The sequence below is a fragment of the Girardinichthys multiradiatus genome, chromosome 12 (assembly GCF_021462225.1).
Source record: "Girardinichthys multiradiatus isolate DD_20200921_A chromosome 12, DD_fGirMul_XY1, whole genome shotgun sequence".
NCBI classification, from domain to species: domain Eukaryota; kingdom Metazoa; phylum Chordata; class Actinopteri; order Cyprinodontiformes; family Goodeidae; genus Girardinichthys; species Girardinichthys multiradiatus.
Window position 1 is genome coordinate 46,445,261 of NC_061805.1, and position 15,655 is coordinate 46,460,915.

The 15,655-nt window shown below is 40.3% G+C and overlaps 1 protein-coding gene across 1 annotated transcript in view; it reads left to right on the top strand.

The window, feature by feature from the left end:
* smarca2 (SWI/SNF related, matrix associated, actin dependent regulator of chromatin, subfamily a, member 2) overlaps window positions 1-15,655 on the top strand; it is a 69,770-nt gene that overhangs the window by 23,853 nt on the left and 30,262 nt on the right. The window contains exons 17-26 of the mRNA XM_047380964.1: window positions 350-416; window positions 553-663; window positions 3,853-4,095; window positions 4,858-4,971; window positions 6,239-6,343; window positions 8,227-8,313; window positions 8,635-8,681; window positions 8,966-9,132; window positions 11,850-12,013; window positions 15,226-15,453. Of these exons, the coding sequence (XP_047236920.1) occupies window positions 350-416; window positions 553-663; window positions 3,853-4,095; window positions 4,858-4,971; window positions 6,239-6,343; window positions 8,227-8,313; window positions 8,635-8,681; window positions 8,966-9,132; window positions 11,850-12,013; window positions 15,226-15,453 (1,333 nt within the window). The remainder of the gene's footprint in view (window positions 1-349; window positions 417-552; window positions 664-3,852; window positions 4,096-4,857; window positions 4,972-6,238; window positions 6,344-8,226; window positions 8,314-8,634; window positions 8,682-8,965; window positions 9,133-11,849; window positions 12,014-15,225; window positions 15,454-15,655) is intronic.

Genomic DNA, 15,655 nt, shown 5'->3' on the forward strand with positions numbered 1-15,655 from the left:
GGGTGTGCTTCACTTTTTAATAAAACCTTCTCTTAGAAATGTCTCACTGTGAACTGAACTCCTCTGACCATCTTCAAGGATTTATTCTCTCTCTGATGTCTTAAGATTTTGTCTGAACCTTAACAAGTCGTCTAATTAGGCCACCGGTCTTCTTTGCAGTAGTCTCTTCCATTTCCTTTCTGTATCTTAGCACATGATGGATCAGAAGTGGCACTTAAAGTAATTTAAGGTGCTACCTTTGAAGAGAGATGCATTAAGTGCTCTGGATTCAGACCACACAGATGAAGACTCCCACTTCAGTGATCAATGTTAAGGTTTATACATTTTATTTGGTCTTTTTGTCTTTTAGAACTTTGTCTAACTGGGTTTATGAACTCGACAAATGGGCTCCTTCTGTGGTCAAAATTGCTTACAAGGTAAATAAAATCTTTCATTTCTTGATTTATTGCACTTGAGCTGTCTTTTGGTTAGTTTTGCTGACTTTTGATTGAAAATAATCTTTTAAATAATTTCTAAAATAAAAATTTGTTTATTCTGTGTTTCCCATTTAAGGGCACTCCTGCTCTGCGTCGTGGTCTCGTGCCTCAGCTCCGCAGCGGCAAGTTTAATGTTCTTCTGACCACCTACGAATACATCATCAAAGACAAGCAAATACTGGCTAAGGTAAAATAAATTAAAGATATGTCCTGCCTGTTTTAAAACACACTGGAACTGACAATCTCTTGCAGCATTAAAAAACAGACTCTTGGGTTCCATCTGAATCTCCAGAACGAAATAACATCCTATAGTATAGTATAGTTTTTTTTTTCTTTACTTCTTAGCAAATTTTATTTCCATACAACACTGTAAAAAATTCTGTATAAAATAAAGCAATGCTACAAGGAGAGTTACACAGTTAAAAGGATCGATTGCTTTTAGAAATATTCATGTTTGGCTTTGATCAAATGTTTGATTTCCCGAGGTCTGAGAGGAGAGGGTTTTTAGAAAACTAGAATACTAGCTATAACCATTAAAATAACTAATATTTATAGAAAGAAGTGGTGTTTAATGGTCGATCCAATTATGGAGAAGACCGCTGACTTCACAGTTGTCCAGGAGACACTCATTGACACAACAAGAGTAAACCACAAAAGGTCATTGTTAAAGAAGCCGTCTCTTCGGAGTGCTGTATTAGAAAGTTAAGTGGAAGAAAAACGTTTGATAGAAAGTGATGCACAAGTGAGAGGTATGGTCGCAACATTGGGAGGATTGTGCAGGGTTCTCTCTCGGGCATAAAAACCATTATCCACCGTGGCTCATTTCTAGAAATTTAAATTAGCCACATACAAAGTTGAATAAGCATGAACAGATTAAATTCTGCAGACTGAAATGAGCAATAGAGTAGTTTCCATAAAGTAAGTTACAAGAAGTTATATTATTCCAAGAACAACAAAGCCTGCTCCTTAATAAATATCTTCTGATGTGCACCACACACTGTTCAGCTACAAACTAGATCCTACTTCTCACTGACCAGCAGTCTTCTCCAGAAGCCACAAGTTGGTTAGGTTGGGAAAACTATTACACAGATCAGTATTCTCTGATCACATTCAACTGTGTGATCCCAGTGTTTATCAACTAAATACTCGTGTCTGATTGTTTAAAATCCACATTCTGTATTTCCTAATGTAAAAGTAAAGTTTGCATTTCATTTTGATTTCAAGATGAAATGCAAACCCAGAGGCTAGAGAAAGAGTGGAAAGGCACAGGATCGATTTTGCTTCAAGTCCAGTCTAAAGTTTTCACAGTCAGTGATGATTTGGGGAGCCATGTTATCTGCTGGTGTTGGTCCACTATGTTGTCTGAAGTCCCCAGTCAATGCTGCCATCTACCAGGAAATGTAAGAGCACTTCATGCTTCCTTCTGCTGACAAGCTGTATGGAGATGCTGATTTCATTTTCCAGCAGGGCTTGCCTGCCCACACTGCCAAAGGTACCAAAAGTTGGTTCAGTGACCATGGTGTTACTGTGTTTTGATTGGTCAGCAAACTAGCCTGACCTGAACCCCATAGAGAATCATGTTGTCAAGAGGAAGATGCGAGAAACAAGACCCAAAAATGTAGATAGCCTGAGGGCACAATCAAAGCAACCTGGGCTTCCAGGCCTGGCCAGAACCACAGGCTGATCGCCTCCATCCCATGCTGCATTGACACAGTAAATCATTCAGAGAACCAACCAAGTATTGAATGTATAGAAATTAACATACTTTTTAGAAGCCTGACATTTCTGTTTAAAATATCCGCTTTTATTGCTCTTATGTAAGTCTAATTTTCTGAGGCACTGAATTTGGAGTTTTCTGTATTTGTAAACCATAATCATCCAAATTACAGGAAAAAAAAGGCTGTTCTTGTACATAATCTAAAAAAATTGTTTTTAATTATCGTACATTAACATTTAAAACTTGGTTAGGTGAAATTTTAAGTGTTTTATTTAGTGGATATTGAAAACACTTAAAACTCCTAATCTTGTTCACTGCTGCGGTTTCTGAGCTTTTTGACAATTAAAATATACACTGCTCAAAACATTAAAGGAACTGTTTAATCCGAGTGTAATATCAGGTCAGTTAAATTTCTGAAATATTGATGTGGTCAGTTAAGTAGTAGAGTGTTGCTAGTCAGTGTCAGCTGTTTTTATATTAATGAGATGACCAACAGATGCACTAAAAGGGCAGCAATGAGACGACCCCAAAAACAGGAATGGCTTTGCTGGTGACCATAAAAATTTTTCCCTCTATTTGTTTGACTGCTTTTCAGTAGTTTTGCATTTGACCAGGGTCAGTGTCACATCTGAGCCTGGCGCTCTGCTTCACCTTTTTGCTGTTGCACTCGGTGGATTGTTTGGTTTCAGGTTTTCTCGATTTGATCTTAATTCTCTTTACTGTGGTATCTCTGACTTATTCTAATACATTAGCATGCCAAAACACATATTTGCTGTTGCTGCACTTTGTTTGGGAACCCTCTGTGTGAAAGGGGTTGCTAGCGTAAAAAACAGCCAATCGCAGAGGCCTCTTAGCCACCAAGGGTGGGTCCCTGTAGCAGTCCTCCAGCACAGTCCGCATTGCTGTGACCTCAGGCTGGCTGGGTGACGGTACGTAGAAAGCATAGCCATAGATCCCAGCCCATGGGTTACCACCAACCTGCTCGCGTTTCCACCAGATTTTCAGTTACACACCAATCGGAGGTCACCAAAGTTAGTGTTTGGTGTGTAAGTTTGCTAAAACATTGCTGGTTTCACTTTAATATATATATGCTTACATTTGGTAAAATTATCAAGCAGCATGGGATAAATCTCCACCATTATGCTGATAATTCTCAGCTTTATTTATCCATAAATCCTGATAAATCCAACCAGTTAGATGGACTGCAGGCATGTTTTGAAGACAGAAAAACCTGGATGGCATTTTTTGCTTCTAAATTAAGACAAGACAGTAGTTGTCATATTTGGACCAGAGTCTGAAAAAGAAACTGCTTTGTCAGTTAATTATTCTGGATGGAATAAAACTGACCTCCGGTAATAAAGTTAAACAAAAGAAAACTGCAATTACTTTTTGGCACCTTGGACCAGCCTGCTGCATCAGTTTTTTTTTTAGTTTAAATTTCTTAGTGACTTTGGATTAAGCCCTCTGTGGGTTGATCATTTTCATCAAATGATGAGGGATCCTTTTGTTCCTGACTCTTTACCCATTCCATATCAGTATGGATATCCCCCATGCTTTGTTTTTCCAATTTTCTGGTGTGTTTTAAAAGTGTTCAATACATTTTATGTGCAGTGTATATCCAGTTCTTATTTGACCACTGGTGTTTTTATCCACCTTCAGATTCGCTGGAAGTACATGATCGTGGATGAGGGCCATCGTATGAAGAACCACCACTGTAAGCTGACGCAGGTGTTGAACACCCACTACGTGGCTCCTCGCCGCCTTCTCCTCACCGGGACACCGCTGCAGAACAAGCTGCCCGAGCTGTGGGCTCTGCTCAACTTCCTGCTGCCCACCATCTTCAAGAGCTGCAGCACCTTCGAGCAGTGGTTCAATGCACCTTTTGCTATGACTGGAGAGAGGGTAACTATTTAAGCTTATGTCTCTATCATCACTTTAAAGTTTAGAAAAAGCTTAAAATTGGTTTAGTTTAACATCTTTCCTTCTAAAGCATATTGCACATTTTATTTTATTTGAACGTAGCCAGGAAACGTTTACACTTCTCATAAAGTAATAGGTAACTAAGGCACTGACTAGGGATCAGAATTTCATGACAGTCAAGTAGCCCAAACAGGGATCATAACCACAATCGGTAGAATTTGGGTGGAACGTAAAATCTCCAGAAAATTAATAGAAATTACTTTAAGCCATAATAAGGGTCAAAACTCTATGTAGCAAGCACAGCCTTGCCCAGGTCCCCCCTACCAGCAGGGTCAGCTGACGCTGAGGCTCATAGTGCACTGAGGTCACCAGCATTCTGTAGTCAGTAACTAAGGGCTCTAAACTTCGCGTGACCTTTAGACTAGTTAAACAATGGTGTATAGAGAGCTATGTTTATTGGATTTCAATGGTCAAGCTGCTGCATCAAAGAATTATGTCACCAAAGTATTGCAAATTTGTAGAAAGCCGAGGTGTAAACTATGCCACCACTGGACTGCAGAGCAGTGGAGATGTGTTTTCATGAGTGATGAATCATGTCACCTTGGCTGGTAATCTTAACAGATGAGTCTGGGTTTAGAAGCGGCCAGAACATCTGCATTTGTCTGACTGCATTGTGTCAAGTGTGACGTTTCATTCTGCAAAACATACCCGTCTTTGAGGCTTCATTTTCTTATCTGTTTTTAGGTTGACCTTAATGAGGAGGAGACCATCCTGATCATCCGGCGTTTGCATAAGGTGCTCCGCCCATTTTTGCTCCGTAGACTGAAGAAGGAGGTGGAATCTCAGCTGCCAGAGAAAGTGAGATGTGTTCACTATGACTTTTACTTTCATGGCTATGTTTGCGGCACACAAAATGTGCAGTGCTGTTTGATTTCAAATCGCTGATTTGTGGAGATGCACCTGTCAACTGGCCAGAGATCAGAATCCCCCAATTTTCCCTTAATCATCTCTTATTGGTAATCGGAAGGTCAAATACTTAAAAAAAAAAAAAATCTATAACTGCATTAAAAGAAAAAGTCCCAACATTTTCGGTCTATAAACAATTCAACGTAGAGAATGTACTTTAAAGCACTTATTATCAGTTAAAAAGAAATGAGATGAAGATCATGGACATTGATGCATCAGTGGGGATGATCTTGTAATTCCTTCATTTGCTTTTGTATTTAAAATGACTACCTCTATCAAAGAACCTTTCCTTATCAAAAATATGGAATTGGTCAATATTGTAATATGGAAAAAGCCAGATCGGTGCATCTCTGCAAATGTGTTTCAAACTCACCACTGATTCAAAGGTTACTGTTCATTTTATAGGATGGTTTAAATGTTTCGTTACTCAAATCCATTTTGACTAAACAAAGAATGTGTTCCTTCTGTTTTGAAGCTGACATCCGCCTTTGACATCAGTGGAATTGGGTGCATATGAAATAAATCTTAAAGCTGTCAGGAATAATGAACAAAATATTTTTCTTTGAGAAACGTCATCATTGATTTTCTCCTTCCACTTCACAATGATGAAATGTTTTGATGTGCTGACGCAAGTAATCCTAAAACAGCATGTGCACACCCACGAGAGCTGCCGTTGTTGACTTCTATCTTATTTAAATCTGTAGCTGTAAGTTTAACACACTCATGGGTTCTGCCCAGTTATCTTTCAAATTAACTTCCTCTTTCAATGATGTCATCTTTGGTGACCATGTAGTGCTACTGCTCCAATGCCGGAGGGAATTTAAGCTTTCAGCCTTTACCTCCTGATATATACAACTTGTCAGCTACAGCTGTTAATTAAGAACAGTGACAGTGTCAGTGATGTGCAGTTTGGCTATAATAATACCAGCTTCTTGGGCTTCCTAACCCATTTAAAGTGTACTAACAGCCTTTTGAGTGTTCACATTTGTCTAAATAAATGTCTTGGTTACCTTAGGTGCTGTCCTAGAGAATCTCTTTTCATTCAGCTTGAGCTTTGTCTTTTCATCCTTACTCTTTTTGTTTTTCTGTGCTATTGTACAAGCTTGCCTTCAGAAGGTATCCACTGTGCCTCTAAACCTTTCTGTTTCATATTTCTCAGGTGGAATATGTCATTAAGTGTGACATGTCTGCGATCCAAAAGGTTCTCTACCGCCACATGCAGAAAGGCATCCTGCTAACCGACGGCTCGGAGAAAGACAAGAAGGTGAATTTTATCTTTACATGTTGAGCCTCACTGTGTTTTATAGCATGCTGCTGTTTATACATCGAAGGAACCTCTTTTGGACAGTTGTTGGGACTGCTGGCTCTCCTGTCCACTGTTTGGGTTGGACAGCAGGTGCATTTGAATCAAATAAAATATCTCAGAATAATTTATGTAGCTTAGTAATTTCAAAAGTAAAACTCGTACTATTTAGATTCATTACACACTGCGTCTCAGTCAGTTAGTTGATTTGGTTGGTTAGTTAGTTAGTTACTACCCACAAGGACAGACGTAAAGGACAATGAACAAAAACACGTCAAGGAAGCACTTCAGACCTGAGATTCACTAATTGGGTTCCAGAATTAAAAAAAAAACTCAACTCAGTCCCCCGAAGGAGAAAAGAAAAGTAGGTGGAAGAACTTTGTCATTCCATATGTGGCTAGAGTATCCGAGAAACTAAGAAGGACATGTTTCCAAGCACAGTGTTCAAGTTCATTTTAAACTCAACAATGCTATCAGACAGAGACTGGTTTCTCCCAAGGATCAAACACAAACACAAGCTCAGGGGTGTGGTATATGCAGTCCAGTGCAGTGAGGAATCACTGTTTTAGGAAACCGCAGCTACACAAACGGATGGCCCAACACAGAACAACAGAGTCATCAGGTCAAGAATCAGCAGTTTATTAACATGTCATAGAGAACTGACACTCTTTAAAGACAGCAATATGCACATTTCTCAGAAAATTAAAATATTACATAAAACCAATAAAGAAAATAACGTTTAAAACAGAAATCATGGCTAGCCTGAAAGCTGTCCTGCAGACAGTCATTGACAGACTTTATATTTTTCCTCGTCAATTGTTGTGCCTTATTGGGTCTTTAAATTGGATGTAGCTAGCCGACCTCTTTCTGTTGCAACTCGGTTGCAACTGCCAGTGTCACGGAAGAGTAGCGCATTTGAGTAGAAGAAAAACATAGTAAGAGCGTGAATCAGATAACGAAAGAGTTTAAAGATATCTCATGGGACTTGGTGGAGTTGTGAAGAGGTGCACAACTACATCCGAACACCAAAGTAGCAACAGAAATCTCGAGACTGACTTTCTTCTTCATCCTTTTTTTCTTCTTGATTGGTGTAATACTGCCCCCGAAACAATCTGTTGCAACTGCATGACTTTGTTTGGTTTGGTTTAAAAAATCTCTGTGAAAGCAAACCGGGGCAACTCAAAGACTAAATTTTCTCACTTTTACCGATTCCTGGCCTGGGCCGGCAGTGTGAATGCACCCTTTGCCATAGCCATTAGTATCGAATCTTAAATCAACCAATGAGCACACTGAAATGACCTAAATATAGTACAGACTGTAACCTGGCTTTTTTTTCATTCATTATAAATTTCATTAAGAAGTAGTTAAACCCTACATAAATCTGGATTTCCCCAGCAGGACACATGCAGAGATCACATAATATACCACAGAACTAAAATAAATAGAATAATGGTGAAATAAAATCAGCTCATCTTTACATCGACCAGCTTTCGGATGTCCTGAACTACAACTCGTACTCCTGCAAGCTGTTGGTTTAAAAAGCTCGCATAACTTTAAGTATGTTAATTCACCTTTTCAGATTTGTGAGGCAAAACTTAAACTTAAACTAAACACTAATTCTATTGTCCTCTCCTGGTTTCTACCAAACTGTGAAATGTGCATGTGTAAATTTAAGCATTCAGTGGGTTTATAGTTGTTCTTGCAGTTGTAAAAATTTTTTTAAAAAGGGTTTTTAAAATCAGTCCAAAGTAACTACTATGTTTTAGGTTTAGTCCTCATCTTCTTCTACTTAGTTTAGTTTAATTCACAACAATGTTGAGTGACGATATTTTCATTTTTTCCAGGGCAAAGGAGGCGCTAAGACCCTAATGAACACCATCATGCAGTTGAAGAAGATCTGCAACCATCCATACATGTTTCAACACATAGAGGTATGCACTGCTGGCAGATATACATTCTTCAAATAGGGTCTGCTTACTGGGTTAGAATATTTTTTTGTGGTCTTAGAAGTTGGGTTTGTTTGTATAGTTTTGTTCTAACAGACTGGAAGTTCAAGTAGCCAGCTTCTCATAAATTCATCATTATCCTCTATCAGATGACACTTTGAACATTTTGGGTTCGTTACCTTTGTTAATGGATGAGATCAAGCTTATTAAAAAAAATACTCGGGGACATATTTTGAAAGCTCGTTCCAGTACAGGTATATTTAGTTTTAGGACCTTAATGAAATTCAAACATTTTCTTTGATACAGGAGTCTTTTGCTGAGCATCTGGGCTACCCAAATGGCATCATCAATGGGTAAGTTACAGATAAAAGAACTTGGATCCAATACAGAATCACAGGTCCTTTCACTGAGTTTTCATCATCTAACTTTAAAAAGCATTGAATATGAAAGAAGCGTGAAAATATAGCCCTTCTTTTAGATCTTTTTGGAGTTTAAACAGGGTTTTGCTAGGACTGACCAGGGCCTGCTCAACCACAACGCTATACATGGTCCTCTAGCAACGAGTGTTTGTTTTTTCTATCACAAGACACTACAGCTGAGCAGATAAATATTATTTTATGTAATCCCCTCCACTCAGGCATGAGCTGTACAGAGCTTCTGGGAAGTTTGAGCTTCTTGATCGGATCCTGCCCAAGCTCCATGCCACTAGCCACAGGGTCCTGCTGTTCTGCCAGATGACCTCTCTGATGACAATCATGGAGGACTACTTCAGTTATCGCAACTTCCAGTATTTACGTCTTGATGGTAAGATAATCAAATGTGAGCTATTCGGTTTGAGTTTGCTGATACTTTACTGGTCATGCACTAAGGTTGCTGCAAAGAGCTTTTTGTCTTTGTTATTATTACTGTTTAGAGATGCACCATGCCTTTAAAAGTTTATTCCAGCTTCCTCCCAAAGTCCAAAAACATGACTGTTGGTCTTGCCCTTAGGTGTGAATGAGTGTGTGCATGGTTTTTTGTCCTGTATGTCTCTGTGTTGCCCTGCAATGGATTGGCGACCTGTCCAGGGTGTACCCTACCTCGCCCGTAAACTGCTGGAGATAGACACCAGCTACCCCGGGACTCACTATAATAAGCGGTATAGAAGATAAATGAATTAAAAATCCTTAGTTTACATTTAAATTTTTACCGACCTTCATCAGGCCAGAGTTGTTGCTTTGCAACTGCATGAGATATATGTGTCCAAAATGTTGGTCTGTTCTCTATATATACAGGGGTTGGACAATGAAACTGAAACACCTGGTTTTAGACCACAATAATTTATTAGTATGGTGTAGGGCCTCCTTTTGCGGCCAATACAGCGTCAATTCGTCTTGGGAATGACATATACAAGTCCTGCACAGTGGTCAGAGGGATTTTAAGCCATTCTTCTTGCAGGATAGTGGCCAGGTCACTACGTGATACTGGTGGAGGAAAACGTTTCCTGACTCGCTCCTCCAAAACACCCCAAAGTGGCTCAATAATATTTAGATCTGGTGACTGTGCAGGCCATGGGAGATGTTCAACTTCACTTTCATGTTCATCAAACCAATCTTTCACCAGTCTTGCTGTGTGTATTGGTGCATTGTCATCCCTATACACGGCACCGCCTTCAGGATACAATGTTTGAACCATTGGATGCAAATGGTCCTCAAGAATGGTTCGGTAGTCCTTGGCAGTGACGCGCCCATCTAGCACAAGTATTGGGCCAAGGAAATGCCATGATATGGCAGCCCAAACCATCACTGATCCGCCCCCATGCTTCACTCTGGGCATGCAACAGTCTGGGTGGTACGCTTCATTGGGGCTTCTCCACACCGTAACTCTCCTGGATGTGGGGAAAACAGTAAAGGTGGACTCATCAGAGAACAATACATGTTTCACATTGTCCACAGCCCAAGATTTGCACTCCTTGCACCATTGAAACTGACGTTTGGCATTGGCATGAGTGACCAAAGGTTTGGCTATAGCAGCCCGGCCGTGTATATTGACCCTGTGGAGCTCCTGACGGACAGTTCTGGTGGAAACAGGAGAGTTGAGGTGCACATTTAATTCTGCCGTGATTTGGGCAGCCGTGGTTTTATGTTTTTTGGATACAAACCGGGTTAGCACCCGAACATCCCTTTCAGACAGCTTCCTCTTGCGTCCACAGTTAATCCTGTTGGATGTGGTTCGTCCTTCTTGGTGATATGCTGACATTACCCTGGATAACGTGGCTCTTGATACATCACAAAGACTTGCTGTCTTGGTCACAGATGCACCAGCAAGACGTGTACCAACAATTTGTCCTCTTTTGAACTCTGGTATGTCACCCATAATGTTGTGTGCATTTCAATATTTTGAGCAAAACTGTGCTCTTACCCTGCTAATTGAACCTTCACACTCTGCTCTTACTGGTGCAATGTGCAATCAATGAAGACTGGCTACCAGGCTGGTCCAATTTAGACATGAAGCTGCAGTGACTGTTTGAGCCCTAAACTCATCAGTCTGCACCTTTAAGTCTTTGAAAAATAGTCCGAAATCCTTTGGTTCTCTTGATTCAGTTATTTGTTGAATTCTCATTGCCTCCTCGTTGTCAGACATGTTGATGTTCAGCTGTTGGACCTTAATCTCCAAGGTTGCTTTGTTTGATTTAAGGGATATACTTAACACACATTGGATTGGCATTGAGTGCTGCTCCAAACTTCTGACTAAATCAAGAGCATTTTGGAGTTCCTGGGCTTTCTGTTGAAGTTGGTTGTCCATGTTTATCAAGGCTGCATTGCTCTCAATCAACTTTTCCTTAATCTTAATATTTTCTGTCTCCAAAGCCTCATTTTGTTGGCATATCTTTTCTATCTCTTTAATAACTCTACCATACTTGCTTTCTAGGCATTGTAACTGCTTCAAAACACGTTCCAGCTCTTGAGATTTATCTTCAAGTTCTTTGCTCCGTTGTCTCTTAGATTCCTCTGCGTTATCCAGTTTATCCCGGAGCTTCTGAATTTGTTGTTTCAATGAGGCTTTCACCATCTCCAAGTTGTTCCTTGCAATGGCCATCTCCTGTTTTTTTTAGATGTAGATTCTCATGTGCTGTATGGAGTGAACTAACCTGGGTTTTGAGTGCATTGTTTTCATCAAAAAGCATCTCATTTAAAACCTGGTAGGTTTTTTTCTTGTTCTTGGAGCGCTCAATTTAATGGTGAAGGTTTTTTGAAGTTCCTGGTTTTCTTTCCCGAGTTCCAAACAGATGTTATCAAGAGCCTCTTTGTGTGCCTGAAGGCTGATAATCTCATCGCTCATAGTCTCAGACGTAAGAGACTCATGGCCTTGAGCCATTTTTGTTACATTGTGTGTGAAGAAAACCTGTTTTCCCTGGTTTGAAATTCACTTACCTTCTTATGTTTAGTATATACGTGGTTGTTGTTTTAATGCTCTTTTATACTATGCTTAAGGTTGAATAAAATACATCTTTAAAGCAATAACAAGATAATTTTTTTCAGGAACCACAAAATCAGAGGACCGGGCTGCACTCCTGAAGAAATTTAATGAGGAAGGATCTCAGTACTTCATCTTCCTCCTCAGTACCAGAGCTGGGGGCCTTGGCCTTAACCTGCAGGCTGCGGACACGGTTGTCATCTTTGACAGTGACTGGAACCCACACCAGGTACATCCATCAGTACATTTTCCCATTAACATATAAAGCAGTTGTTTTAATGTGCTGCTCCACCATGGGGTTAACTATGATGGAAAAAAAGAATTAAATGTTCTGTCAGCCCGTCAGTTAAAAAGCACATACAGGTCCTTCTCAAAATATTAACATATTGTGATAAAGTTCATTATTTTCCATAATGTAATGATGAAAATTTAACATTCATATATTTTAGATTCATTGCACACTAACTGAAATATTTCAGGTCTTTTATTGTCTTAATACGGATGATTTTGGCATACAGCTCATGAAAACCCAAAATTCCTATCTCACAAAATTAGCATATCATTAAAAGGGTCTCTAAACAAGCTATGAACCTAATCATCTGAATCAACGAGTTAACTCTAAACACCTGCAAAAGATTCCTGAGGCCTTTAAAACTCCCAGCCTGGTTCATCACTCAAAACCCCAATCATGGGTAAGACTGCCGACCTGACTGCTGTCCAGAAGGCCACTATTGACACCCTCAAGCAAGAGGGTAAGACACAGAAAGAAATTTCTGAACGAATAGGCTGTTCCCAGAGTGCTGTATCAAGGCACCTCAGTGGGAAGTCTGTGGGAAGGAAAAAGTGTGGCAGAAAACGCTGCACAACGAGAAGAGGTGACCGGACCCTGAGGAAGATTGTGGAGAAGGGCCGATTCCAGACCTTGGGGGACCTGCGGAAGCAGTGGACTGAGTCTGGAGTAGAAACATCCAGAGCCACCGTGCACAGGCATGTGCAGGAAATGGGCTACAGGTGCCGCATTCCCCAGGTCAAGCTACTTTTGAACCAGAAACAGCGGCAGAAGCGCCTGACCTGGGCTACAGAGAAGCAGCACCGGACTGTTGCTCAGTGGTCCAAAGTACTTTTTTCGGATGAAAGCAAATTCTGCATGTCATTCGGAAATCAAGGTGCCAGAGTCTGGAGGAAGACTGGGGAGAAGGAAATGCCAAAATGCCAGAAGTCCAGTGTCAAGTACCCACAGTCAGTGATGGTCTGGGGTGCTGTGTCAGCTGCTGGTGTTGGTCCACTGTGTTTTATCAAGGGCAGGGTCAATGCAGCTAGCTATCAGGAGATTTTGGAGCACTTCATGCTTCCATCTGCTGAAAAGCTTTATGGAGATGAAGATTTCATTTTTCAGCACGACCTGGCACCTGCTCACAGTGCCAAAACCACTGGTAAATGGTTTACTGACCATGGTATCACTGTGCTCAATTGGCCTGCCAACTCTCCTGACCTGAACCCCATAGAGAATCTGTGGGATATTGTGAAGAGAACGTTGAGAGACTCAAGACCCAACACTCTGGATGAGCTAAAGGCCGCTATCGAAGCATCCTGGGCCTCCATAAGACCTCAGCAGTGCCACAGGCTGATTGCCTCCATGCCACGCCGCATTGAAGCAGTCATTTCTGCAAAAGGATTCCCAACCAAGTATTGAGTGCATAACTATACATGATTATTTGAAGGTTGACGTTTTTTGTATTAAAAACACTTTTCTTTTATTGGTCGGATGAAATATGCTAATTTTGTGAAATAGGAATTTTGGGTTTTCATGAGCTGTATGCCAAAATCATCCGTATTAAGACAATAAAAGACCTGAAATATTTCAGTTAGTGTGCAATGAATCTAAAATATATGAATGTTAAATTTTCATCATTACATTATGGAAAATAATTAACTTTATCACAATATGCTAATATTTTGAGAAGGACCTGTATCTTTATCGTTTGTTTCTAAAAACATGTCTGACTTGAAACTTACAGTCTGAACAAACTCGTGTCTTACTCCTTTTGACAAATTTTCTTATCCTTGTCTGTATCAGAAACGTTTTATTCTGTCAGTGTTTTTGTATTGGTAGTAGACTTTATGTACTTGATATACATTAGCTCATAAATTCATATATACTTTTTGTGGTTTGAATACTTGTTCAGAGGCTTAAACAGAAGCCAGCTACATTATGCAAAAAATTACTATGACATGGACTTCTAGGTAAAAGAGCCTCAACAACCACCCTCAAGGCAGCAGTCTTTGATAGCTCAACAGCCTGTTTGATAACACATACACACACACACACACACACACACACAGCAATGAAGGAAGCCACGTGACGAGGTTTAAACGCGAGGTAGAATCAAGGAGTGGTTTAGTTCCCGCCAAAGCGAGTTTTGGGTCTAAACCACATCTTCCCCCTCCCTTTTTACCAGCAATCGATGGAACTTTGTGTCACATTGTCCATTTTCTTTTTTTTTGGATGTGTTGTGGCCCTTAGTGTGTGCAGTGAGTTGAACAGAGAAAGAGTCCTTTCTTACAAGCCCTTACAGGCAAACATAAGGCAAGAGACGTAATAATCAATAGTCCATAGATGGGGGAACGTATAGATGCAGAATGAAAGTGGACACGACAGTCAGAGTAGCAGCACACCGCCAAGCACACACAACCACCCGGCTGGGGGCCCCCGTCCATGAGAGGGAAACAACAAAACTAAATAAAATAAATATTTAAATTTTTGTCCAGTGCAGCAATTTTCAAAACTTGCCTGTAAAGCAGTAGTAATTTTTTTTCTTTTCTAGTCGAAGAGTGCATTTAGTCTCAGTGAGCTTACCAAACATTTGGTGACAAATGTATTGATGTAGTGTTACAGAGGCCCCAAAACTGGCTCTTCACAATCACCTGCATACACAGATGCACAGATAAGCTCACCTTTTACACTCCAAGACCAAGACTAGAACAATTATGTTGATCTGAAATAATATTTTTCCTTCAGATGAGGATGATATATTGACTGAAATAAAGACTTAAGACACAGCTTGAAGTTTCATTCAAAGATATTGGCCTTGGCTAACATTAATTGTGAAGTCTTGTTTTCCCCTCCAGGGGTCAGCTACATCTCTTGGGTATGTTGAGGTGGAAGGGAGATCAGTCAGAGCAGCTGGTAACTGCTGAATCAGAATCATCTACTCGTTTTAGTTCATTTAGCCTCTTCTGTTTCAACAAGCAAGAACAGTTTCCCTAACAAACACTTGGAAAAAGCATGATGTAAGCCTTAAAAAATATCACACTTTAAAGAAAAATTTGTTTGTGGTATCTGGGGGCCTTACACTTTCTCTTTCTTTTGGACGTGAAATCAGAATATGCTTTTACCATGCTGCTAATGCCAGGAAATCTTTTCCCATCCTCTAATTTCAGGACCTTCAGGCCCAGGATCGGGCTCACCGCATCGGGCAGCAAAACGAGGTCCGTGTGCTTCGTCTCTGTTCTGTCAACAGCGTGGAAGAAAAAATCCTGGCTGCTGCCAAATACAAACTGAATGTGGATCAGAAGGTCATCCAGGCAGGCATGTTTGACCAAAAATCCTCCAGCCACGAGCGCCGAGCCTTCCTTCAGGCCATTTTAGAGCATGAGGAGCAGAATGAGGTAGGGCCCGAGTGTGAAAGCTGATTTTAAATGCTCATCAGTATTCAGGTGAACAGATTTCAGACCCTAGAAAGGATCCTTGGGCCCAAGTAGGCCTTTTAAGTTGCTGAATTAGCAAGGACAATAAATGACTGATTTTTCTCTCGTGGTAAATTATGTGTTAGTAAAATTTTCATTAAATTCTTGTCAACTCAACAAGGGC